The 23081-nt window shown below is 51.6% G+C and overlaps 9 protein-coding genes across 9 annotated transcripts; 3 read left to right on the forward strand and 6 right to left on the reverse strand.

The window, feature by feature from the left end:
* Nucleotides 1-18: 18 nt before the first annotated feature.
* Nucleotides 19-3717, forward strand: J4E87_007891 (uncharacterized protein; the record flags this gene model as incomplete). The annotated part of the gene is made up of 2 exons (XM_049379484.1): nucleotides 19-131; nucleotides 168-3717. The coding sequence occupies 2 exons, from the start codon at nucleotides 19-21 to the stop codon at nucleotides 3715-3717; spliced, it is 3663 nt and encodes a 1220-aa protein (XP_049230712.1).
* An 885-nt stretch (nucleotides 3718-4602) lies between these two features.
* On the reverse strand, nucleotides 4603-6261 carry J4E87_007892 (uncharacterized protein; the record flags this gene model as incomplete). Its single annotated transcript, XM_049379485.1, has 1 exon — nucleotides 4603-6261. One exon carries the CDS (start codon nucleotides 6259-6261, stop codon nucleotides 4603-4605), a length of 1659 nt encoding a protein of 552 aa, XP_049230713.1.
* A 1101-nt stretch (nucleotides 6262-7362) lies between these two features.
* J4E87_007893 (uncharacterized protein) lies at nucleotides 7363-9377 on the reverse strand (the record flags this gene model as incomplete). Its single annotated transcript, XM_049379486.1, has 2 exons — nucleotides 7363-7434; nucleotides 7488-9377. The coding sequence occupies 2 exons, from the start codon at nucleotides 9375-9377 to the stop codon at nucleotides 7363-7365; spliced, it is 1962 nt and encodes a 653-aa protein (XP_049230714.1).
* A 527-nt stretch (nucleotides 9378-9904) lies between these two features.
* Nucleotides 9905-11169, forward strand: J4E87_007894 (uncharacterized protein; the record flags this gene model as incomplete). Its single annotated transcript, XM_049379487.1, has 2 exons — nucleotides 9905-10636; nucleotides 10690-11169. The coding sequence occupies 2 exons, from the start codon at nucleotides 9905-9907 to the stop codon at nucleotides 11167-11169; spliced, it is 1212 nt and encodes a 403-aa protein (XP_049230715.1).
* Nucleotides 11170-11687: 518 nt separating this feature from the next.
* J4E87_007895 (uncharacterized protein) lies at nucleotides 11688-12354 on the forward strand (the record flags this gene model as incomplete). Its single annotated transcript, XM_049379488.1, has 3 exons — nucleotides 11688-11705; nucleotides 11756-12292; nucleotides 12343-12354. The coding sequence occupies 3 exons, from the start codon at nucleotides 11688-11690 to the stop codon at nucleotides 12352-12354; spliced, it is 567 nt and encodes a 188-aa protein (XP_049230716.1).
* Nucleotides 12355-13391: 1037 nt separating this feature from the next.
* On the reverse strand, nucleotides 13392-14537 carry J4E87_007896 (uncharacterized protein; the record flags this gene model as incomplete). The annotated part of the gene is made up of 1 exon (XM_049379489.1): nucleotides 13392-14537. One exon carries the CDS (start codon nucleotides 14535-14537, stop codon nucleotides 13392-13394), a length of 1146 nt encoding a protein of 381 aa, XP_049230717.1.
* A 1583-nt stretch (nucleotides 14538-16120) lies between these two features.
* Nucleotides 16121-17246, reverse strand: J4E87_007897 (uncharacterized protein; the record flags this gene model as incomplete). Its single annotated transcript, XM_049379490.1, has 4 exons — nucleotides 16121-16128; nucleotides 16341-16445; nucleotides 16497-16925; nucleotides 17009-17246. 4 exons carry the CDS (start codon nucleotides 17244-17246, stop codon nucleotides 16121-16123), a joined length of 780 nt encoding a protein of 259 aa, XP_049230718.1.
* Nucleotides 17247-17905: 659 nt separating this feature from the next.
* On the reverse strand, nucleotides 17906-18427 carry J4E87_007898 (uncharacterized protein; the record flags this gene model as incomplete). Its single annotated transcript, XM_049379491.1, has 2 exons — nucleotides 17906-18348; nucleotides 18421-18427. The coding sequence occupies 2 exons, from the start codon at nucleotides 18425-18427 to the stop codon at nucleotides 17906-17908; spliced, it is 450 nt and encodes a 149-aa protein (XP_049230719.1).
* Nucleotides 18428-19719: 1292 nt separating this feature from the next.
* On the reverse strand, nucleotides 19720-20124 carry J4E87_007899 (uncharacterized protein; the record flags this gene model as incomplete). The annotated part of the gene is made up of 2 exons (XM_049379492.1): nucleotides 19720-19808; nucleotides 19917-20124. The coding sequence occupies 2 exons, from the start codon at nucleotides 20122-20124 to the stop codon at nucleotides 19720-19722; spliced, it is 297 nt and encodes a 98-aa protein (XP_049230720.1).
* Nucleotides 20125-23081: the final 2957 nt, after the last annotated feature.

Below are 23081 nucleotides of genomic sequence, written 5' to 3' on the forward strand. Positions count from 1 at the left end.
AAACAGACCCATGGCATCATGATTGGCCACCACATCAGTGAGCATGCTCGCATCAAGATCCTGAAAGAGGTCGCCATCCGAGCGCAGAAATATGTCGTGAACATGACCTACAACTGGTACGGCGATATGCTGTAGTAGCCTCTGGCTTTCAGCTAACAAAATTGTAGGAAGCAGAAAAACGAAATCCTTCCTGAAATCCGCACACACATCGAGAACATCCTCGCTCGGTTTAAGCACACCAAAACACCCTCGAAGCCAATTTTGCTTCCTGCAAAGGCTATAACATCACCCAGAGAGACTGTGGAAGTTCAGCCATTCATTGTCTTGTCACCAGCCGACATTGTCACCCTGGTCAACGCTCTGTTCCCGGAGCGACGTCCGTCGTCCAGCCACATGGACAATGACAGCCAGCGCCGTACTGGTCTGGCTTCCTCTGCTTCTTCCATGTCTGGGATGTCGGTTCCATTCCGCAATGCCGCCGCTTCTGTGACTGACGCAAGCTCTATCCTGAGTGCCAGTGCTTCTTCAATGACCAGCGACCAGACCTCGCGTGAGCCACTTCTGGACAGCAACCCGGTATCCGGCGAATCACCGACAGAGATGAAGCCTGCACCAACAGAGCAATACGGAAGACAGCTGCGAATGGCATGTTCTGAGATGACTCGCCTCCTAGGTTTCGAAGCCACATCAGGCTCTTGCCATCCGTGCGCAGAGCGATGGGCTGTCCTTTACATCTCCGCCGATGGAAAGCAGCTAAAGCCGCGTATGCGCAAAGACTTTGATGATGAGGATGAGCACGACGAGGACTCACCAGACAGCGACAGCAGCGACGATGAAGAGGGCGGGAACAGGTTTGATCTTGGCAACGACTACCACCAGCTGAAAGAGGCAATCGCCAAGCTGGTGGAGGAGTACGAGATTCCAAAGGATCTTGCGCCCGACAGCGAATCGAAGAACTTCAGCAACAGAATGACGACCCGCAAAAGCACTCGTGGACGTGGCCCAGTACGCAACGTTAGCGAAAATCTCGGTTCACGCAACCCATACAACTCGACTCAGAGCCAAAGCCAGCTTACCAACATGATTGCCAGCCAAAGAAACGTCTCATCACGGCGCTCACCACAATTTCCGAGAAGTCACAGCAACCCTCAAGTCGGCGAGAAACAAGAGAACAACTCAGTTCTGGTCACCATGCTTGAGACCGCCATGTACCAGTGTCAAGCACGATCCGATTTCGTCAATGCGCATATGTACTACAAGACATTGCAGAGTCTGAAAAGACTCAGCTCTCCGACACTGGTCAAGAACGGCTACGCAGCCCTTCTCAACTACTTCTCTCGCAGCCCGCGCGACCTCCTCAGCAAGGCAGCCAATGCTATTGAAGAGTTCGAGGCCTGGTTCGTGTGGCTCAAGCAGTCGCAGGAACGGTCAGATGGTATGGTCGAAGAGATGATGCTCACGTTCAAGAATCTTCGAGACAAGATGTGGTACATCACAGATGTCCGCACTTCCAAGCCATATGAGGACGCCAGGAACGTTGCGCTTGCTCTTAAGATCATGGACCAACAGTCAAAGATGCTCAATGTCAGGGGCCCGTCCGGTTCTCAACCGCGGAACAGCAACAGCTTCTTACGTCAGAACGAAGCTCAGCTAGTTGACCTCATGTCAGCTTCTCAAGATTTCGGTGGCCCGAACAAGCTGTCAGACGAGCAGTCGCAAATCACGCTGAAGTGGCTTATGCAATACAGCGTAGAGAACTTCTGCAAAGGCGAAGAGCGGATACATCGTTTCTGTCTCGAAGTTGACAAGTGCGTCACCAAGGTCATTGGTGAGGGCGTCCTTGATGGGCCCGTGCTCTGGGCCAGCGACCTCTACAAGCGCGACCAACAAATTCTGGAGAGTGGACGGCAGAAGGGCGACCTGTTTCTGACTGGTGTTGGCACTCTTTCCATCGCCGGTGATGAGGAGTACGAGACCCACGGCCGACCTGGTTCTCGTAGCCATGACTTCTCGCAACGACCAAGCCAAGGTAGTCTGCGTGCCGCAGCTAACCGCAATGGATCTTCTAGTTTCGACCAGAGCCCCTGGGGAAGAAACCCCATGGATGCCCCCGACTACTTCGGCGGGTCTTCACCTGTTCATGCAATCGACTCTATGGCTACTTTCTGGTCACCGTTCCAGACCCAAGCGCAGTCTCCTACCAACGCCACAAGCATCCGACCACGTACCGCATCATCATCGAAGGGTACGGTGATGCTGAAGCAATCCGCAATGGTCAACGAAGACAAGCGCCGCTTCATGCTCGATCTGAAGCAAACACTCACGGGCCTGCTTCTGAGTGACCTCGGAACAATGGTCTTCGCCAACGGCAGCGAGACCGACTCATGGTTCGGTGGTGATTTGCTAGACGACTGCTTCGAGCGTAGAGATGAAGAGGAACGGAAACGCAAGAAGCAGCTCGCCAAGAAGAGCATGAAGAACATCCGGAAGCAGACCCTGCCCGATTCACGCAACTTGCCGCTGGAAACGCTCGGCCGCAACGAGCGTGGAACAGCGGCCCCGCCTGTTGCAACTTTCCAACACGCCAGTGCATCCGACGCTCACCAATCTGCCGGCGAGCAATCGTCGACTTCCAGCGACGCGACTTCGCGTTCGGTTGGCAATGCCACAGCGAAGAAGGCTGGGCTACTCGAGTTCCCGTACAACGTTGCTTTCCGACGGCTGTTGGGCAGGTTCCAGACACATCCCAACCCATACTCTAAACTGCATGCACTGTATGAGCTAGAGCTGCTCATCATAGCATCACTCTCTTCTCGAACGGGCCGCTCGTACAACAACCGTCGGGAGACTCTTCCCCCAGTTCCTCAATCACCCACCCTTGGCACCATGCCAGAGCTCAGTTCTCGTGAGCCAGCTACTCAAACTTCGCGTGCACAAAACCTCGAGGAAGCCATCGCCAACTGCGAGGAGCGCCGCTCTCACAGTATGAGCGTGGAACGCGTGAGCAACGCTTCCCCTCTGCCTCGCAACGGTGCACGCTCCCCGGTTGGACCGCCAAGCACAGACATGATCGTCGAAGTCATCCAAGGCCTCTTCCGCGACGCCAACATCCGACCCAAGACCCTATTCCGGGACCTGCAGTACATCGCATCTTTTGTGCCTGCGCAGATGCTGGACAAGACTGCACGAGGCAAGGCATTCTGGGATGTCGGTCTCGCTGCTCTTGGCCTCAAGCAAGACGTGTGCCGAATCATGGTAGAGCTCGTCGATGAGGTCATCACCCAGAACTCGAAGCGCGATGCAGGCAAAGTCAGCAGTGGAGCTGCTGTCGAGAAGGCTGGTGCATCGTCGACTACACCAGCTCCGGTTGATGAACCGCTATCCAAGTACACCATGGAGGATGCCGGACGCATGCTTCTCATCACTGCCAAAGAGGGCGACGCAGTGGCCGAGCGTGAGCTTGCGATCTTTTACCTCACATCGCCCGAGCTTGTTCATCGCACAGTCCTGCCGCTCACCAGGCCCAGCGAGGTCTTCAAGACTGAGCTTCTCAACCGTGAGAGGAAGGCGTCGCAAGACCCCGCCCGCAGCGACCCAATGACCATGTGTGTCGCGCAACACTGGATGGAGCAGTCCATGAAGGGCGGCGACCAGCTTGCCGCCAAGTACTTGCGCCAGCGCAGCGAGCTGGAGAACATCAACCCGAGCAGGGCATAGTATGTCTTTTTCCGCATTTGGTGTTCGACTCTGCATTGATACCCCCAACCCGTCGACCTATTCTTCATTACCAGCGATACTGCGCAAACCTTTATTCATGCATATCCGCCATGCGCACAACATCTTTACGGCCTATATACAACCATGACGGCCGGTCAAGCATAGCGAGGAGTTTCCCCATTTTATGTCTTTCACATCACCATCAAGGTTTTCGACTTTAAGCAAGCATGATTCCCCCTGTCGCCTTGATCTTCTTCCATTCGCGTTCTAGTTTATGTCTTCTTCTTCATCTTATAACTTTACTCCTTTTTTTTTTCAAACCCGGCGCAAACATGAAGGCTTCGACGATATATGACGCTTGTAGATCCACAAGGAAAGGGTACAACGGATGGGGATACCAAATATACCAGGGCTCTTCTTCGGGAACATTCGTGGAGCTCGCGCATGGCCATTGCTCCATTTACTTGTCTTCCTCGGATTGTTTTTCCCACCGATGGGCTTTCTATATGCATGAGAATAGGCTTTCTTCAAGGATACGACAACGAATCTCCTTGGACATGAACAATATCCCTTTTTTTTGGGCTGGTATCTGAATGTTTACATACCATATAGCGTAGATTTCTCTAGCTCTGCTGGGTAGTATCGGCATTGGAATGGATAAATTGTGCAAAAGTACTGGATTGTGTGAGTTGGTTGATGTGAGCGTGATGGAGCGATTGTGATGGACTGTGAGATGGTGTTGCAGTAAGTTGGATGCCTTGTAGAGTGCATATGCGCAGAAAGATGGAATACATTGACTATCCTACTTCACCAAACACAGCTAGCTACCACAACAACCCCAATCCCGTTATCAACCTCTCAACCTCTTCGATACTAGTACCTCACTCAAGACATCAACTCTTCAAGAGCATCCATCCACGAACCGCCGGGAGCTGGGCGAGGCGAACTCTCCGTGCTATCATCCGGGCTATCCTCCGCATGCGCCTGATGCGCACTCGTCCCACACATGCGGTGGGCAGGGTCGTCGACGCCAGCTTCGTAGCTCGAGGACCTACCAGTGGCCTTGGGGCGCCTGGACAGACTAGTGATTTCTTGAAACGACAAACTGCGGTGAGCACTTGGTTCTTCGCCGAAGATTTTACGACGCGCATCTGCAGAGATGAAGTGGGCGGTCTTGTGAGCGGGCGTGGACTTGTGAGCGAGAGTGGACTTCTGAGAAGGATCTACGCCAGAGGGCGGAAATAGAGGTCGAAATCCGGGTGCGTCTTGCCCGCGCAGATCAATTGTTACTACCTTGTTATAGGCCTTCCGTGGATCTTTGGCACGCCAAGTAGGGGGCTCGCTGGAAACTTGGTAGTACTCATCGGCCAGGTTTTGGGACTCATCCCATAGATTTTGGAGCTCTTCCAACAGCCTCTGGTCGTTGGCAGCTTGGTTTTGTACTCCGTGCGTGCTTTCGCGGCCGTAGAAGCGGAAGGGGTCGAGCTCGGCGGCTACCGTCTGCTTGGGTGGTGATGCTACGCGCTTAAAGGCTAGCTTCTGCTCTTGGACGGGTTTCTTTTCTTGTTTGACGGGGTTCTCTTGGAGGAAAACAATGGGTTGTTGAATTTGGTCTTCTTGGCGAGTGATCACCTTATGGCTTGGAGGATTAGCTGTAATAGTGTGGATTTGAGCAGGTTGAATATCTGCTTGTTGGACATGCACATGACGGATTCGATGATCAGCCGGGGATGCCTGAATCTGAACAGCTTCCTTCTTATCCTGCGTAGTCCGCTCAGAGAGGACCTTCGCATTCGGTCCAGGTACCATGCGCAATCCAGTGGAGCTATCGCCTTCCAACTGTATGACATTCTTACTGAGCAACTTCGCTTCGATGTCGGTAAGGGTATCCAGGAATGCTAGACAATCGTCCATATTTGCAAAGTCAGCTCCACCTACGGAGACGGGTCCGTCGGACTGGGTTGCCACACGGAACCGGCCGAAGCGGTGATGCTGAGGTTGCTCGAGCGGAGAACCGGGAGCAGGCGTGTGGGATGTGCGAGTAGCGCGGCCTATAGAAGCGGAGTCGTGGTGGTCTTCGGCATGACCTTGTGCGTGTAGCTCAGCAGAATCGTTGATGTATTCGACATAACGGGCGATCAACTCCTCACCTCCCTCAAAAGCGATGACATCCCACACCCACTGAAAGTCAACTGGCATGCCGAATTCATCAAATATCGGAAAGCCATGACCGGACTCCCACGCGTACATCTCCATGTCGTCGAGGTACTGGGAGCCTTCGAGCCAGTCACTAATGATACTTCGCACTTCGAGGTTATTCTGGTGAGTGGGACCGCTTGGTCCTTCTGAAGGATGTGGTGGGGTCCGTTCTAGGTATGCATCAAGTGCGGCCAGGTCCTGGGGCGGCATGGGCTGTCGGGTGTCCAAGTGGATTGGTAGTGTGAAGTAGAGGTCGGAACCGCTTGGAAGACGCACACGGTGCGCATCGGGATGCATGATGAACTCTGCGCAGCGCCTGTCGCTAGCATGTAGGAAGGAAGGCATGTTTTGGGATATTGGACGTGGGTTGTACTAGGTAAAAAGTGGGTTTCGTTAAGTTGCTGGTGTTTTGACGATGTAAGGGTTCTGTAGATATGGTAGATTAGGAGATTTAATGAGCGCTTATATACCAACCATATGTGACATTTGACATTTGTGAAGTTCCCACCCTTGAAGTCTGGTAGTGTGGATGTTGAACATGGTGTTTGAACCCAGCGCACCAAACCGTGGAAGACTGACTGTGATCACTCGTTGGGCTATGTGCTGGCATGGAAAATTCCATAGACATAGCTAGAGCTTGAAGCATTAGTGCTGTCAGTTGTGTATTCCGAATGTTTGTGAGTCTCTTCATTGAACAAAGTGATTTCGTATGGGTGGAATATCGATTGCGGACGTTGGGAATGGCTCGTCGGCTCTGGGTTCACTATCTACCTTCGCAATTTCGCTTTCCTGTTCTGTCACATACGCTCTTTCAGCGTCTATGTTCTTCCGTGGAGCCTCGTTGACACCGCAGACGTGGTGTTGTGGGCGTGACGCCCCAATCTGAGATCATCTCTGGCGCGTGCGCACCTGCAAGATCGCGAAGTTTGTGCACAGACCTCTCGGCTGGTGTGCTATCCGATCTCTTGGCGTCGGACTTCTTCCCGACATCTTTGCACCAAGTTCTTCCCTGCTATCTTTGCATCGGCGGCATGTCTTTCCATGCATACTCAACGCCCTGAACTTTGTCCAGTGGCTTCTCGAGCTGTCTGGCCGTGTTGGTTGGAGTATCTCCTGATGTCTTCGCATCGGTGGTTCTCGCCGATGTCTTTGCATCGACTTCTTCTGCCCTGCCTTTCCGCCGATTGATCTCTCCGCATCGACGACGCGTTCGACGCGGTGCCGTACGCGTCTTGCATACGCTACCGGTTCAGTCCTTGCTGCTTTGTAACATTGCAATACTGCCTATGTTCATCGCGCGATGGGTCGCTTCCCTCAGGGATCCTTTACGCAACGCCTCCGGTCTTGTCTTGCTACATCCGGCAACGGCACGTAGCTGCTTCAGCCGCTGGTTCGTAGCCTCCCACTCCACCGACTTCGAACCTCGCAATCGTCACTTTGTTGCGCTCAGGTGTCGTCGTCGGTCATTTCGTCATCAACCATGACAACGTCTTCTCGGTAATCTCGCTTTATCCAGACCTGTGGAAATGTCAGTACTCGGTATCGACTATTACGGAGGGGCCAACACTCACGCTGTGATCCTCTACGGGCATGTCGGAAAACATCTCTTTGACAATCTTGTGACCCGGAAGCGCGTCGAATGATCGGGCACGTCGCTTACGGGCTACCTCTGCCATTGCGCGAGGTCTCTTCCTTGGGCTTTGCGATTGCTTCTGGTCTCCCCTGTCCTCCTTGGCGGTGCCATACGCGCTGTCATTGCTGTCGTTGGGCATCACCCTAGGAACATCCTCTCCAATCTTCCTCCGCTTGCTTGAGTACGCTTTGGAGGACTGAGCTTCCCAAGTGTCGACATTTTCGTCTATCTTCTTCCGTTTGCTTGAGTCTCCCCTTGTCGAATGGCTCTCCCAAGGATCGACCCTCACCTTCGATGTCGCGAACTTGAACTCAGAAGGCTGCATTTTTTCTGGGCGTTGGGGCATCTGCAGCCACTCCCTTACCACTTCGTGATCACGACTATCGCTCAGGTATCCGGTGTCTTCTGGATCCGGACCTTCGCCCGCCACTGAAAGGAAGCCAGACTCCTGGTCCCATGAATTGCAATCGTGGACTCCTGCTTCTTTCGCCTCAATCCGGGCTTTCTTGAGCGACATCTCCGCTACACCTAAAGAACAACGGAAGTTGCCCCCTACCTGGAGGAAGTGTCGACCGAACTTCTTTTCTGCATCCGCTCTACTCAAGCGTGGGTTGATTGAGCAGAACTTGTCCAGCTTTTCATCAAACGTTTTGTAGTGCTGTTCGAACTTTTCTTTCTTCTCCCAATAAGTCTTCTCACATCGCTCGAGCTTTTTGATGGCCTGCTCAATCCTATCCCACTCCTCTTTGGAACTTTTCGTATACGGATCTTCGTGGGGAAGTGCTTCTCCGGTCTCCTGTCCGATCCCGACTTCTTGCACTTCGTGGACTGTCCGACCATCAATATCGCCACCATTTTCTGATGTAGCCATATCCTGCACATCTTGCGGGTCTTCGGAGTCCATAGCAGAATAGTGTGTTCTGCTGGATGGCGAGCCGCCTTTGTCTTCAACTGGGGGGTTCAACGTTGTTTCATTGTCGTCAACAGCGATGTTGATGTACTCTAGCTCGGCTTGCTGGTCAAGGGAGGCAGCATTAACAACGATGTTATGAACATCGCGCTGCGAAGCTTCCACAGGCTGGTTACGGGCAAGAGATTTGCTACTCTCGATCTCTTGGGCGGTGCCTGGCGAATTGATCGGCTGGACATTGTTCACCTCGGGGATACCACCGTCTTCCTGTGTCTGAGCTTGCTCGTGCTCCTGTAGCAGACCTTCCACTTCTCCCTGCACGAATCCGCCCTCATGCTGCCCTGCTATGACATCATTGTCCTTCTCCTTTGGTAAAAGGAACGTATCCTGAAGCTCCATCACGACTTCAGCAAAGGAGCGGAGATTCCCATCGTACTCTTTCGTAAGAGCCTTTACCAACCGTTGCATCTCTCGTTTGGTCTTCGTCGCTGCGTCGCGCTCGCGAACTAAAACCTTCAGGCAACGTTGCTGAGCTTTCGTTACTCCGCTGCCAACCCGACGTTGCAGTTGACGGGTTAATCGCTCAACAGCTGCCTTTTTGCACTGAACTGTCGACTGAGCGTCGATTTCGTTCGCCTTCACCATCGCAATGTCTGCTTTGATCGAGTCCGCCTTGGATCGGAGTTTTAACATCGTTTCGTATTTGACTTTTCCAGACTGGACGGAGGTAATCATAAGCTGACTAGGCAATGACGACGTTTCGACGTTTGATAAGATTGGACGTTCTTCCGCGCCACTACCAGTGCGTCCGTTGTCTTGGTGGATCTGGCTTTCGCAGCGACCGATAAGAGGAATATAGCCCGCTACCGCCCTATACAGGCTCATAGCGGTCTTCAAAACAGTCTCAGTGGTAGACATGTTGGGAGGGTCGTTGTGTAATTCAGGTCTAGTGTTGCCTGAAGCGTCGATCGCCTGCTTGTGGAAATATCCAGGTTTAGGTGCTTGGTCTTGTCAAGGATCACGGCGAAGAAAGTAGATTGCTATAGGGTGTACGATTGTGGAGAACGCGGGCAATCGAGTGCGCAAAAAGCTTGATCAGCTAGGTGAGCGCGGAATAAGTACGGTTCCGCTCCGTCCTCCCATTCACTAAGTAACAACAATATCTTATTTACATCTCAGCCATCTCTCTTTCCTGAAACAGTATAGCGCCACATGGCCAGAGCGGCTTTGACTCCCTGCGATGCCGTCCGTATATACAGACTATCAGCGCTACGCTGCGGAGAAAGAATACGCAATCCCCCTACCCCAGGAGCGCGAGTTCCACGACCGTGTAATCCAAATTTACGAAACCCTGCGTGGTCGCCACAGTAACTCGCCCTTCGGCCCAACTTCCTTCCCAGACAGGCGCCTCTGCGCTGGCCTATTGGCAGTCAATAACGCTCACAATGTTGTCTACACAAGAGGACTCCGAACAAATCGGCCGGCCTCGGCGGAGAGAATCCGAGGAACGACGATGGAACGACCACACCCCTGTCGACAAAGATGAATACGTGAAAGGCATGATTGTGAACTTCCCTGATGTGGTTCTTTGCGAAGAGAAAGACCCCAACGCTGTCTCGACGCAGTTCGGCTGGTTCTGTTTCAAGACCAGATACGGTATCGTCATCGACAACACCACCAAACTTGAGGTTCTGAAGCTCGGCACTGCAGGAGGCAGCGGACCATTATCGAAGCCTGTAGAAGTCCGCGTGGATTGCTTCGGTCTCAAGAAAGTAGAACATGCAGAATACTACTGCTGGGATGAGCGCAAGGGAAAAGAGGTCGCCTATGTTCCAGAGAAGGGCGTCTATGACATAGAAGCGAATTGCCCATACCAACCCAAGACGGGCGCCTTTGGAAATGTCTTGGATGTTATTCCCCTCCCACATGACTCCCGTATTCAAGTGTGCGGAGCGATTGAGGAAGACGTCCTCAACGCGATTCTTAAGAAGCGCAATCGAAGACTTCTACAGAAACAAAGCACGAGCACCCCCAAGGACATGTGGATTGAGGAATTGGAGGCACGCCTAAACAAGGACAAGCGCAGTCACCAAGATATAGACGACAAGGCCCGCCCAGAGAAGACGAAGCAGGATCAGCAGCTCAGTCAAAATCGCCGACAGGTTGCTCAGTTTCATGTATGTCTTCGAGTCTTAGGTGATTCTCGAGGTCAAAGCTGACATTGTTACAGGACCAAGACCTACAAGGACGAAGTGTCAATGGAGGCTCCCGACGTCGAGCCCCCGACAGTGACACTACAATGAGGACAGCCCCTACCAAGCGCGCAAAGACCGATACCAGCATGCTCACACCCGCCCCCGCAATTCGAGACAGCAGCCAGGCTGAAGCAATCAATGGGCAGCGCAACAGTTCACGATGGCGCGGCCCGTATTACCAGCTTCCGCCTGACCGCGTTAACGGAGCTCGACGCTTTACAGGACCTGGTAGCAACGACGGTAGCAACCGTCCCCCGCAAAATGCTCCACGACAACCACGCCGAGGCAGCTCACGCCCTGCTAGACGGTCTTCTGGGAGCCATGGTAACATCATTGAGGACCAGGCGCGAGCCAATGGACGTCCAGAGCCGACTCCAGGCAACGATGATCGAAGCACCGAGACCCGGCGTCGGCGCAGCAGTGGTACTGATGATCAGTTTGGTAATGATGACTAGAGAGCATGGCTAAGGACTACAGAGTGTCTCGATATTCCTGGTCTCGAGCAACACGAAGGTTGGAAGAAAGCGTGAGCTTCTCGTTACACAGAATTGAGGTTCCTGGCTCTGGAGCTCTGAGAGATTCCATGCGATACCTTTTCAGGGCGCTATATACCCATCAAATTCATGTCCACACGATCGTCATCCTGTATTACGCGTACTACTCGCTGACCTGCTTTGACTTTGGTACTCAGGGTCCCTTCAGTCACTGCACTGCCATCTGCTCAACATGCTCCTGCAGCTACTAGCCTGATAAGGTCTAGCGCTTGCTCGGGCGCCTCACTGTTCATTGGTCAGACTCTCAATCGTGCAAGCCACAGACGTCTGCACAGCCCACGCAGTCAGCAACACGTTGGCACGCACATCTTCCCCGCTTACAATCAAAATGCTGCATCATTTTCTTATCGCGATCATCACAAACCTTACGTAGTCCCCACGTCCTCCCAAGGCTTGATCCTACGCCGAGTCTACTTTGCATGCTACATGGTGTCTTGGTAGGTGATGTGGGTGCTTGCCGCATACATGACACGTACTAACATGCTAGGTCAACGCGCAAGGCAGTCGTGGAGCGAACATGTCTCCCGCCGCTAACTCGACTACCGACGACTACCAATACCAGCCACTAGACCATGCGACACAGCAAATACGACTTGTTACGCTTCTTGATCCGCTGGAGAGCAACGACGCTATACGTCTCGACATCGAAGTCTTCGAAATCTCGGAAGCCCCGCCATACACAGCCTTGTCCTACGTTTGGGGTCCACCGCCGTCGTCTCACGACATCTTCATCGCCGACGGACGGCTTCAAATCCGCGAAAACCTATTTAAATTTCTCACTGAGTTCCGAAAACGCCGCGACAAGACGCCTTCGGATCGCTACATGTGGATTGACCAGCTGTGCATTCATCAGTCGAGTACTGTTGAGCGCAACCACCAAGTGCAGATGATGAGCGATATATACAGCAAAGCTACGTCAGTCGTTGCTTGGTTGGGCGACGGCTATGAGAAACCCAGTTCACATACTACATGGTCCGATCAGGACGGATGCGATAAGTTCGAAAACACGTACGATGCTGCGTGTGTATGGAGGAATGCAGCAGATATAGCGGCATTTACTTATGTCCTCCACAGCAAGTACTTTAGGCGACTTTGGATTGTACAAGAGTTCATCCTAGCGAAACAGATCAGGATCCTAGTGAAAGACATATGGCTGGTGGATGACACACGGAGACCGGAGTGTCATTCTGAAACCTTATATGACTATATTCGCCAAAACGTACCTGCAAGCGTATATAGGATTATGTGCAATAGTTCTTTGCGGAGAACCGGCGGATTCATACATCTCGGTATATTGGACGCACTGGACAGGTATGTGGTGGGGAATGAATGCGCAGACCCACGCGACAACGTCTACGGTTTACTCGGGCTGGTAGATCATGACCAACGCGTCACAGTCGATTATGAGAAGTCGATCGATCAACTCTTCATGGACGTCGCTCTAGCCGCACTTCGAAATCAATGTCTCGAGGGATTAGCGGCAGAATCACCCAAGAATAGAGCTTTCACGCTGTGTTGGCAAGCTGCTCTTGGGATGGACATTACGTGGGCCCAAAAGAGAAACTTTCATTTTCAATTTTATAGAATATGTCATAGTGATAGACTGGGACGCTTTCGTGGTCATGCTTGTCCGATCACCGCAATAGGCCTTGAAGAGGCCGCAATGACTGGTTGTGAGGTAGATCAGTTTTGGTTCGACTTCCAAGGGACAAGACATTTCATTTACTGTACAGATGAAATAACAACACCGGCAAATGAGACGGAACGACTGTTGCGAGAGGACTGGGCAAAATATGTTCCTCAAGAGCATGGAGATGAGACTTCGTAACTGTGCGTGCACGGTCAATTTGTAAAATCAAGGCGGGCACATCTTCAAAAGGCCATTGACGCTTCATGAATCCGGAACCTACGTCGCATTTAGCTTTCTTGATAGCATCTTCATTGTACCCGATGCTAACCTCTGTCGTGGCAGTGAATCCATCGTCGCATATAGATGTCCTCTCAGATTAAAACGAGGATACACGAAACGAAGAGAGTCCAGGATGGCGAGAAGTACGAGATACCAATCATCGCCTATCCCGCAAAGTCTATACGCAAAGTCTATACGCATGTCAATACAATATCTAAGTCCTAAACACTATCAGCGCACTCTCGTCCGGCGAAGGACCTATATCCGGCCAAATTTCCGTCTGGTACCCAGCTGCCCTCCGAGCCATATCCCTCTCCAAGAAATTCGCCAACTCCAGACTATCCCAAAGAATCTCTCTCCTCCTCCGCGACCGCAGCATACTAATAATCCTCCGCCGTACTGCCACATCAGCGCAAAAAACATATAGCTGGAACAACGCCGTGGTGAGATCCGTTTTGAGTCCGTAGAGTGGTTGTTTCGACTTGCTCCACAAGCGATCGAGGTCGTCGAGTAGGAGACTGCATTCTACAGCGTCGAGTTGGCCAGTGGGCTGGTTGTCGCAATCGACTGCAGGGCTCTCCTCGGCTAGTAGCAACTCCCAGAGTTTGTACTGAATTTTCAGATTGACGATTCTTTCTAGGTTTCTTGTGTATTCGGCTGTGCCTATTAGGTTCTTCACGATGTCCCGGAATTGTATATCCCATACTCGCAATCGTTGTCGCAAGATTGCCCATTGCTTTTCGCACTCGGAATTGTTAGGGTCGCGATCCTGCTCCAAGTCCCATGAGATGTGCGTGATGACATCATCGAACGTGTTCATCACATCTTCCGCTTCGACGAGATCCCGAAGCTTTCTAGCGGGTTTGTTGTACTTCTTTTTCGGTACCATGAATGGCGTGATGTCTGCGAATATACGGTTCGGGGAGAAGAGCCCGACTTGGCTGCCAATGGCATGGAATATAGCTGCTAGTTCCTCGATATCACGATTAGGTAGGTATGTTTTGGGTTTGTGGTTCGCAATGACTTCTGTCCCAGACTTGATGTGCCGAATCGCTTCACTGAAGTTGCCGCGTAGGCTCTCGAGAATGGCAAACAAGACGCAACATGTCAGGATAGTGACTAGATCGGATGGGGAATCGTTCGCAGTGCCTCTTCCGTGTATCAGACCAGATATGGCATCATTGTAGTGCGACAGGGTAAAAGCTTCAAGACTTGATGGCTTGTCGTGGTCGCATGTTGTGAATTGCCAATGGACGGCGCCAAGAGCCATAACTGCATGTCGTACACACGAGACGTTTTGGCTAGGGCCCTGGAAGGCCTTTTGCCAGAAGTTCTTGTTCAAAGATTCAGATATCTCCATGTCGTGAATCGTGTTGGTGAAGAAGTGAGTGTAGTAGTAGGTTTCCAGAGGATGGCCTGGTACCAACAACGTTCTGGGAAGATCGAAGATCGAAGATCCCCTTGAAGAGCAAACAGTTTGGATGGGCTTTGCTGCCAGCACTGGCGCGTTCGAGTTCTGCCATCTTTTGAGAGGCGCAGATGCGTAGCCATCGCAGACGAAGCCTGCTAAAGTGCACCTTTGGCATGTGGGTTCAATCTCGTCGCATTTTTTCCGTCTTTTTTTGCTGAGCGAATTAGGTAAACCAGGTGTTACGGGGTGCGACAAGCCACACTGCTGACCTACCAGGTGATACAGCCTGTACGCGTCTTGTGGGAGAAGGCTCTAACCCTCCGTGCGCCTGATGGTGGCTTTGTGCTTTGCATCGCGTATATGCAGGTGGAAAGGCGCATTCACCTTACTTTAATGACCAGAGATTGACAGGACCAGGCTCCAGTCTGAGTCAAACGCGTATGTTCTGCATTGTTGATACGGGAACCTTCGACCATGGGGGAGATCTGCCAGCCCGTACGCGGTGAGCCGGGAACTGTGGCCGCTGCGCGTTGGGCAGCTTCGCTCAAGATATGATTGGTCTCCTATACGCGCAGACCCACTAGCTGCTACAACGAGACTAGCGCTCAGCTTGCCAAGCACACCAACGTCCACATGAAGCCGAGCTACCTTTCTTTGGTCGAAAGCATCTAGACGGTGTACATTTTGGCTGAGTCCGAACTATGTGGCTAGGTACACCCGCAGGGCGAAGCAAGAGCATGGGCGTTAGGCTCCAGGGCGCAGAGGTGGCTGAGCTTCCGAAAGAGAACGCGAGGCAATCAGCCCTGCATAGGTGACCCTTATCGTCTAGGGCTTTTGCTCGTTCCATCTAACCTCCTCTCACGATACCACATTGGCCAAGAACACAACTATCGCCCTATCTTCAACTCGAAACATGACCGATACCCAACGATCGAAACCCGCGATGGCTGTCGCTCCAAGCCAGGAGAGTTCACCCTCAAAGTTAGATGCTTTTCTATCAGCACACCCAGAGATCCAGATTGGTCGCGCCGCTCTTGAAAGCCTCCAATCTGCCCACGATGGCAGCGACTCATTCTCCATTATCAACAAGCCGTTCGTAAACATGGTGCTGTATCAGGAGTTCAATGCGGATACGAGAGAGCGCATATACGTCGTCGCATTGATTGACGACCAGAAGGCTCTTGATCTATATGCACAAGACTGCGGTGGCACTTCGAACGAAGATGGATGCGATTGTGCAGAGAACCAAGGGCCCGAACACATGATTTACGAGCGTGTCGTTGAATACAAGAGCGCGGATTGCGAGAACCACAAGAATGAGCCGGAGCCAGACCCTGGTTGTTCTGAGTGCTGGCCAGTTTTGTGCGGGAGTAAATGCGTTCCTTGAAGTGCCTGGACGACGAACTACCGTCACAAGTTGAAGACCCTGGACTGTTTTGGGTTTGTTTGTAGACTAGCACAGCAAACGTACATCCTGACGAGCTCAATCTTCCAAGCAACGACGTGTATGGGGGTTTTGTCAATGCATGCACTTAGGAAACTAAGCTATGAGACATAAATTGACGTGCTATAAATGATATTCCTATAATATAACGAGTAGACGTGATAGAACGAGGAATGGTACAAACAGGGCAGATACTACAACGGTAGGCGCTTCGAGAGCGCTGGCGCCGCTCACTTGTATCACTGACATTGCTTTTAGCGTGAGCTTCGAGGCTTGCTAATGAGTGACCTTTTAAGAACAACTATTACCTGTTATGTTGCTGCTAGCTAGAATGCCGTCAATAGTAGATTTTACAAAGTCGTATCCGATATCCGTTCGAATCCCCTCAGGGTTTTTGATCTCGGCGTCCTCATCTTGAGAGACTGTTAGCAAAGCTGTGGTTTTAGCCCGGAAGGACAACTTACACCACAATTCATAGGCCTCCGGATGGGGACCAACAAGACCAACAAAGCCTTTGCCGTATGGTGTGACTGAGGCAGCGACGTTCCGATTGGCAGAGTATTTAGCAACAATTCCAGGGTCAGAGTCGTTGAAGCCTAGCATCGTCGCACCTTCTTGGAAGTACGCCCATCTGGCCTTCTCCCATTTCGGGCTGCTAGTGCTAGCATTGAACTTCCAATCGACTTGAATTGTGGTGTCTCGGTCGTCATGGACCTGTGCTTTATCTTGCAGTATTTCGGATCCGACGTCGATACCGCTGGGCATGAGATCGAGTGCCGCCTTCCCAGCAAGATAGGCCCCCAGGCAGAAGCCTATGTACCGACCGCCGCCGTTGACAAATTCTCTTATCGTCTTCGCATGCGTTTTGAGCTCATCCCAAGCTTCGTCAAGATCTGTGAAATCATTCTTAGTCTCTTGTGCTCACTTCAAAGTCAAGTTGCGCCACGTTTTCATCATCGGGCTAGGGGTTACTGACCTGGTCCACCAGGATATGCGTAGAGGTCTGCTTTAGACAGAAGTTCGGGGCTGAGATCCACTTCTTCGTCCGGTCCAGCATATGTGACGTTGAAGTGGTAAGGGGAATTCATGAGGAGTCTGCCGACACTCTCGGAGCAGTTGTCGCAAGCGCTAGACCCACGGTAGATGATGGCTGTCTTCATTGCTACGACGGCGGGTAATGCTACGAGCAGTACCAGGCCATCTGCGATTCTCATCTTGATTTGAGTAGTCGAGGAGTGCTATGTTGCGCTTGAAAGAAGTGTGTAGGTTGAGTAATCAAACAATGTAGGTGTTTACCGGGTTGAGTTTTATACACACGGCTTTACCTAGGTATGCACAAGAGGGACGGTACCTTGATGTTCCTCAGGTGGGCCTCCCGCCCCATACGCAATACTCGCAAGGGAGGCCTCACCATATTAAAAGCCTCCACTACAGTCATCGCGCGAGCGCGTACATGATTGCTGGGCGAGAGCATCATTACTTAGATTTCGCTAGCAAATAATCAGGCCGACATTGAACTTCGCTGTCGGCCGAGAATCGCCTGAGCAGGCTGTGTCACGCGTCGAACGCAGATCACTTGTAGTGAGATGAATTGAATGGTGGAAGCGTATAGCTGGCTAATCAGCGACTTTCTGATATTATAAAGTGTCGTAAAGGTAGCACCGGGCAATTTCCCTCAAGATGTTGGCGTCGGCCCCAGAATGCGCGTAAAGCCGGCCAATCATTGACTTCGGCCCCACCTGGGCACCTGAGGCGAGAAAAACCTTGGAAGGGCCACATCTCCAACTCACACCTGTTCGAGCCCGACAACTCTCTCGCATCAGCATCAGGACATACGTGATGGCTCCTCTTCCTGACGCTCTGGATCTTAGCGCTACTCAATCGTCTGTTGGCGTAGCATAGCAAGCTGCTTCTGGTAGTCCTCTTTTGCCTCGTCAATTTCCCAGCGCGCATCCCTCTCTAGTGTGAGTATCTTCTCCATCTTTCTGATCTGCCGCCGGTGGGCTTCAGCCTCGGGCCCAAGAATCTTCAACAAGATGCCAGCCGATAGATCTTCTTTCTTACGGATGATCTCACGCCACTCGTTGGTTTGGCCATATTTTGGCGCGTGTTTATCGAAGTCGGACGCAAGTGCGCCACTGTCGCTTGCATCTAGTCTCTCTTCAAAGCGTATCCCGTCGCGCATTTCAACTTCCAGGCAACTGTTGATGTAGCGTTTGACTTTTAGAGGCATGTCTCGAAATCTAGACTGGTACTCTAGTACCTTGATCATGTCGACGAAAATGGTGCCTTTTGGTAGCTTGAATCCGATGTCGACTAGACCCTGTTGTGTCAAAGTCGGCCGATGGGAACAGACGCAGATTGTCGGATGTGTTGATGACAAGTCACGGAACATCTTTTCGAGGCCCGCGACAGCATCATTGATCGATACAAAGCTGGAATGGGTGTCGTTTGGATTCGCCTGCCATTTATCCTCCCGCACGCGAACAACATTCTGCGGCCATTTCGACCGCATCCAGAATCGGTACTCGTGCGTTTTGTTCTGTTTATCATCGCTTTGATCCTCAGTGGTTGATACTGCCAGGGATGTTGGGGTTGTGATTTCCACAGACAAGACTGGCATCGCTTCTTCTTGCTTCCAGTAGCCTCTCATCTCGTTACAGGACATCCAACCCTTCCAAGAATAGGCCAGACCAGACGGGGCCCACTCCATCGTCACCAGAGCGACATGCGGTTTGTCCCAGCAACGAGCCAGACTTTCATTCTCTGTTGCGCATTCCCGCATTCTCTTTATCTCGCTTTCAGCGACGAGGCCAGTCGGTGGTATCATGGCGATGACTGGACGAATTGGACTAATGCTGATTGGATGTAAGTAGCTGCTAATAAAAAACGCTAGCAGCACTGCAACAACTTACACAGTAGATGAGCCGGACACTAAAAGAGGGCGAGAAGCTCGTATGTCTAAGCGCGGTAAAGAGAGGAAAGAAGTGAATAAGAAACGGATTCCATCGAAAGTCACTATCGAAGAGTTGTTCTGTGACTAGCGCTTACGCTCTGAGAACAGACTTTCCATGTGATGATGTGCTGGAGATAAACACTACCTATCAACCCCAAGGCAGCAGCACAGCCTCGTAACACATGATCCCAAACTCATGGTGGCTGAGTCGATGCCAAGGAAATTTTACCAACATGATCGACCTCGGCCAACAAGAACTTGGATACTGGACAAAATACCAAGATGACTGGAAGCCCTATGCGCGCTATCATGTGCGAGGTGAGGTTGGCGCACATTAGGTCATCGGGCGTGACACCCCGGAGGAAAGAAGCCACCTATTAACACCTTTACATTGAGCATCATCTTTCTCAGACCAACAAGACACTCGCATTATCCTTGTAATTATCATATTGTATACATTAGAAGAGTATTAGACTTACATTCACTTATCGGGTAGCGAGGAGGCTACTAGTGCATACGGTTTATTTCTTATTGAATGTCTACTTTAATCGTACAGACCACACTATCTCAACAACCTGTGAATACATATATCAAAAGCCAACCGGACAACAACCAATAGTTCCAGCTGTGTTGGATGTTGCGACGTTCCGTCAAAGTAACCGTCTCGCTCTCCTTCCCTTGTCGCAATCCGTCTTTGACCGTACCATGTACCCACGAGGATAGGTAGACGTCTACGGCCCTTGCCTGTTGCTCAAGTTCTCCGGGATGGGCTGTTCCCGCATCTGGATCCAGAATTCTGGCCATTCGTCCCTAAGATGGCCTGTCGGTGATGATAAAGCTCACGGTCAGTCTCTTTCGGAAAAGCGTTTCGAGCAGTGCAAAATCCATGCAGAACCAATATTATTTTCCAGCCCAGACAGACACTTACCGATGAGATTGACGAAGCCCGAACGAGGAGTGAGCTTGTAACCACCTCCGTAGGGCTCGAAGTGGTCCGCCGCGCTGCCAGGGTGGACTTGGTCGAACATGGTCCGGATGTCGGTCAAGGTAACCTGGTTACCGGACTTGAGGAGAGTGAGAATTCCAGGGAGGTGGCCGGCCTTGGTGGGGATCAGATCTGAAGCGACGTTTGGCATTGTTGTTGGGATTTGTATGCTTGGGTTTGTTGTAAAGGGTGAGAAGAGGATTGATAATGTTAAGCTATATTTCTCGTTCTCAAAAGTGTGGCGCTTATGGAAGAGGGATACATGGTACCTGATGGCTTGTTTATATACTGGGAGAGAGTGAGATATCTCAACAGTGAATGAGTAGGATTTCGCGGTGAGTGAGAGAGTGACTGCACGTGGCTAAGTCTTGTGGAAGGAGTATTCTGAATAGTGCTGTAGTATGCAAGGCAAAAATAGGTAGCTACGTCTTGACAATAGTAGAACAATAGCGCGTGATCGAAAAGGGGTGTACGTTCTCCAAGTTCCCAAATTGCGTGTCATTGTGTAGGTGCTCGTGCAACTATCTGAGCGTAGATTCATGAATGGATACATTAGGAAGACTACAGATTCGATGGAAACATTTCACTACAATGACACCGCCTAAATAAGGTATTTCCTGGAGAGACCTGAAAGGAACATGAGATAATGATTAAACAAATCTACGAGACACGCGACCTATACAGTCTGCTGTCAAAACTTGAGTGAGTGGAACACTGAGGTGAGCAAGAATCACTTATTGTGCGCGGAACTATTCTTTGTGCAAGTCGTGTTTGGTATTGAACGAGAGTAGACTCCACCACTTCAGTATAGCCCAATTACCAGTCCGTCGTGAGAAAGGAAAGAAATTATCGCATCACCATCTTCCATTTCCCCACACCCCGTAACAGCACAGGTCTCATCAAGCCGTTTCCTCTCCCAACACCAACCTCCGGGCCCTCGACCGCATGGTTCGTCTAGACAGGGTTCGGATTTTCAGGCGTCGCATCTACAACATATCGATTGCTCAAGACACTTGGAATCGGGTTCTCGTGGAGCCCGGTCCAGAAATCGGGCCAATTATCTCTGTAATTACCTACAGAATCGATGATAGTCAGCTTTTGTTGGCCGCGCTTTGTTGCACATGCATCGTGAGTGCAGAACTGAAGTTATTCCTCAGCTCATGGTTATACGCACCGACCATAGTGCGAAAGCCCGACCGGGGACTGAGTATGTAACTGCCGTTTGGTTGCTGTGTGAAATGCGCCAAGTGGTCATTTTGTTTAGCTGGCGTAGCAGTACGGTTAATAGCGATGATGATGTCGGCTAAGGTGATTGTGGTATTGATATTGGTCTGCAGGACGCCGAGTATGTCGACGACCTGGACGGATGTGAGAACAACCATTTCGGGTGGGATCGAGACGTTGGAATTGAGTAAGATCAGGGAGAATGATTTTTGGTAGTAAGTCGCTCTTTTCTCGTCTTCGAATGTGTTGTAGGGTGAAGTAGCATACACCCATATTGAGAGCAGCTTTTATACTGCGCCTGAGTCAGATATTTCTAGGAGCGAGTGACTCGATCTACGGAGTGTGAGAGAGAGTGACTGTTGCTGGATCATGTAGGATGATTCTGGGTAACATAGCTATGCCCAAAGCAAGGAGTACCAGTCATGATGCAGACTGGCAATGAATAGGTTTTCTGAGTGTAGGGATATCATAGTAGATATGGCAGATTAAGCGTGCCGTTTTTATACTACCGATCAGTCGCGTGTTGTGGTATACGTGCACTTACAAGGACCCGAGCTCAGTGTTGGCGGAGAGTTGGAGGACGCGCTCGAACCACCTCCATCCTACGATTGCGGGCCACTCCAGCCACTACCTGGCTGTGACAGAAGCGCGTCAAGATCTTGACTTCTATTACATTCGTCATTCCCAATCTTGTACTCCTGAATCCTCCAGTCGTGCCCTTCCCCGCACTCTCGAGCCGCCTCGCTCCTACCACTGCGGGTCACCCCAACCACTATCTGGCCGTGACAGATGCGCGTCCATATCTTGGCTCCTATGGCAGTCGTCATTTTCAACCTTGTACTCCTGACTCCTGCACTCGTCATATTCGATCTCGCAGTCCTGACTCCCACAGCAGTCCTCATCTTCAAGTTGGCACTTCTGACTCCCCCAGCCATCTCCTTCTCCACAATCCCCAGGTACACCTTCCCCAGCCCTGCGTAGAGCAACAGTGTCAGCTTCTGCTAGGACATCCCCTAACCAATCCAGCAGCCACCACCCAGCTCTACGCACGACCCCAAAACGAAAGCAGCGCGAGAGGACCATCTTCCCACCAAAGCTGTCGAAAACACTTGAGAACAGCGACCGAGGCGGCGCCATCCTCTCTACGTCATCTTCTTGCTTGTACACATAATCCTCCGCCTGCGAAGTATCATCTCTCCTTCTCCGCTCTTCTGTTTCCCGTTCCAGTCTCTCCTTCTCTATAGCCTGCGGTGAGACCCAGATCGACGGATCATCCAGCTGCCCCTGCAGCACACAAATCCCGCCCTCCACCAACCCCAGTAACCCCCCATAAACCCCCCTCTTCCCCTCCACCGCCCACACGAACCAAACCCCCCTACCCATCGGCGTCGGAAACCAATGCGCAAAAAAGTTCCTATCACGTCTAACATCACTCGCCGCGCCCATAGGATCTGGTAGGCCAAACTCGTGACAACTCCAATCACTATTCACAGCGCGCAAGTTCTCGTTGATGGCGATGTGGTGCATGGCAAACTCGTTCTGCGCCCTCTCCAACGCCGTTAGTGCTGACGAGCGTCGAGTCGCAGTGTCATGGACTGCAGCCAACGACGTCCCTGGATAATTGTCCAAGATGGATAGGTTAGCAGTGAGGTGTTTGCGGAGGGTGTAGAAGTATTCTAAGGAAAGGAGGACGGAGGTACGGGATACGGGGTTGGGGTGAGTTTCTTGGGTTAGTGTGCCGCTGGGGGAGAGGCTGTAGTAATTGATTGGTGCGCGGTAACTTGGGTAATTTGAGTCGAGGTCTTGGATCTCGTTTGGCGACGGGGCGAGGAGAGGGGTGAGGTTAGCGAGGCCGTCTAGTGTTATGGTGGGAGAGCTGTTGAT

The sequence above is a fragment of the Alternaria ethzedia genome, assembly GCF_023757985.1.
Source record: "Alternaria ethzedia strain BMP 0044 chromosome Unknown scaffold_23, whole genome shotgun sequence".
Classification (NCBI taxonomy): Eukaryota; Fungi; Ascomycota; class Dothideomycetes; order Pleosporales; family Pleosporaceae; genus Alternaria; species Alternaria ethzedia.